Source organism: Wasmannia auropunctata, unplaced genomic scaffold, assembly GCF_000956235.1.
Source record: "Wasmannia auropunctata unplaced genomic scaffold, wasmannia.A_1.0 LD335994.1, whole genome shotgun sequence".
Taxonomy (NCBI): domain Eukaryota; kingdom Metazoa; phylum Arthropoda; class Insecta; order Hymenoptera; family Formicidae; genus Wasmannia; species Wasmannia auropunctata.
In genome coordinates, this window is record NW_012026896.1 from 1,536,716 (window position 1) to 1,538,362 (window position 1,647).

Below are 1,647 nucleotides of genomic sequence, written 5' to 3' on the forward strand. Positions count from 1 at the left end.
TTTTCAGATCTGTTTTTAGCAAAATTTTTAGACCTTTCAATAAAATCGTTTTTTCCGTGTGCTTTTCTATTCATAAGCAAGTGGAACGGCAAATATTGCGGTCGTAGTCGTTGTGGGCGTTAAGTGGAACGCACCCTATCATGGGCCTGTGTGTATGTACGAATGTTGTATGTATGTATAATTTCTGGAATAATTTATCGTTAGCTTACCATTTGCTTGATCTACATCGTACAAAAAGCATCTGCTGATGTTATAATCGCCAGAACGTATTGCGTCCTCCATCTGCTTCTGAGACTGCCATTCAAAATTAATGTGATCAAATGCGTACTCGAGTTTATATTCGACGCCAAAGCTGACAGTTGCCATCGATAAAATTAACAGAAACAAAAATTGCCCCATTTTTTGGTACAATAAATATTCGCTCAGGATTAGTGCCAATAGCCACGTATTTTACAAACGAAGTTGCGATAATGGTGACTTGCAGAACGTTACGTAGTATATGCTTTGTGACTTGGCTCTATATATACGGTTCTTAAAAGCTCTCATTACACAATTTATAATAATTGCAGCATTTTTACGTTACGAAATAAGGCATCCTTATCAATGTTTCAAAATAATTATTGGCTTGTTATCTTTCGATATAGCGTTCATTTATCGGTCACTTGTTGCGTCTAGTGCGCATACAAACTGTAAAGAATTTGTTGAAAAATTTGTTTGAAGAATTTATTTGCGAAAAATATCACCTTACCCAGGACTCGAACCTGAATCTTCCTAGTTGCCAGGTGAGCGTTCTACCATTCGATTTTTGACCGAGACATGTGATAATATTCCTCACAACTATTATATAAACAATGTGTTGACACATTTTTCAGGCAGTGTGATGATTGAAATAAATTTAAATTAAAAGAAATTAGGCTCCCAAGAATAGATCAGAAATACATAACGAAGTAAAGTCTAATGCGAGCCGACACGGATGTTGGTGTGAATATCTCACGACTGAACTATTATTACATCTTATATTTATTATTGTTTACATATTTTATTGTTATAATATCCAGCCTTATACAAATAGCGCGCCGCAAGTAATAATATGTTACAACAAATTAACTGAAACGTATTGCCGCTGAACGCAGTATCTTTCTCGCGAGAAAACATAGATATTCAAATACATCTGTCAAATCGATAGAATTCAGTAAATCAATATCAAAAAATCAATATCCCTAATTTTGTTCATCAATTCTAATTTTACAGAGTGTATGTCAATTTGTTTAGTTTAGAGGTAACTAAGGTAAACTTAAAATAAAATTAAAATTAAATTTATTATTTTATTTATATATAGGATGTTCCAAAACATCCTGGGACAAATTTCAGAGAATGACAGATTCTCCTATCTAAAAAAAAAAACCATATTAAATCGATACTCGAATTATCGAAAATTCTTGAAGTTTATTGTTGGCTTTGTTCCGCGACGATTGGTTCTCTCATTGCGCTTATTTTGTAAACGGCTGTCATCGTATGTATATTTTGACAGTTGTGCGTAAATAAAGTGCAAACTTCTTTATTTATATAAATTGATCGAAATACAGCTTAATAGAGTTCATATCTTTATTGTATAATGGTATATAGAGAATAGAATTTATTATTGCA

The 1,647-nt window shown here is 32.7% G+C and overlaps 1 protein-coding gene across 2 annotated transcripts in view; it reads right to left on the reverse strand.

The window, feature by feature from the left end:
- Positions 1-523, reverse strand: part of LOC105453863 (major royal jelly protein 3-like) — a 2,644-nt gene extending 2,121 nt beyond the window's left edge. For both annotated transcript variants that reach the window (XM_011696128.1, XM_011696127.1), the window contains exon 1: positions 210-523. In XM_011696128.1, the coding sequence (XP_011694430.1) occupies positions 210-399 (190 nt within the window). In that variant the 5' untranslated portion in view covers positions 400-523. The remainder of the gene's footprint in view (positions 1-209) is intronic.
- Positions 524-1,647: the final 1,124 nt, after the last annotated feature.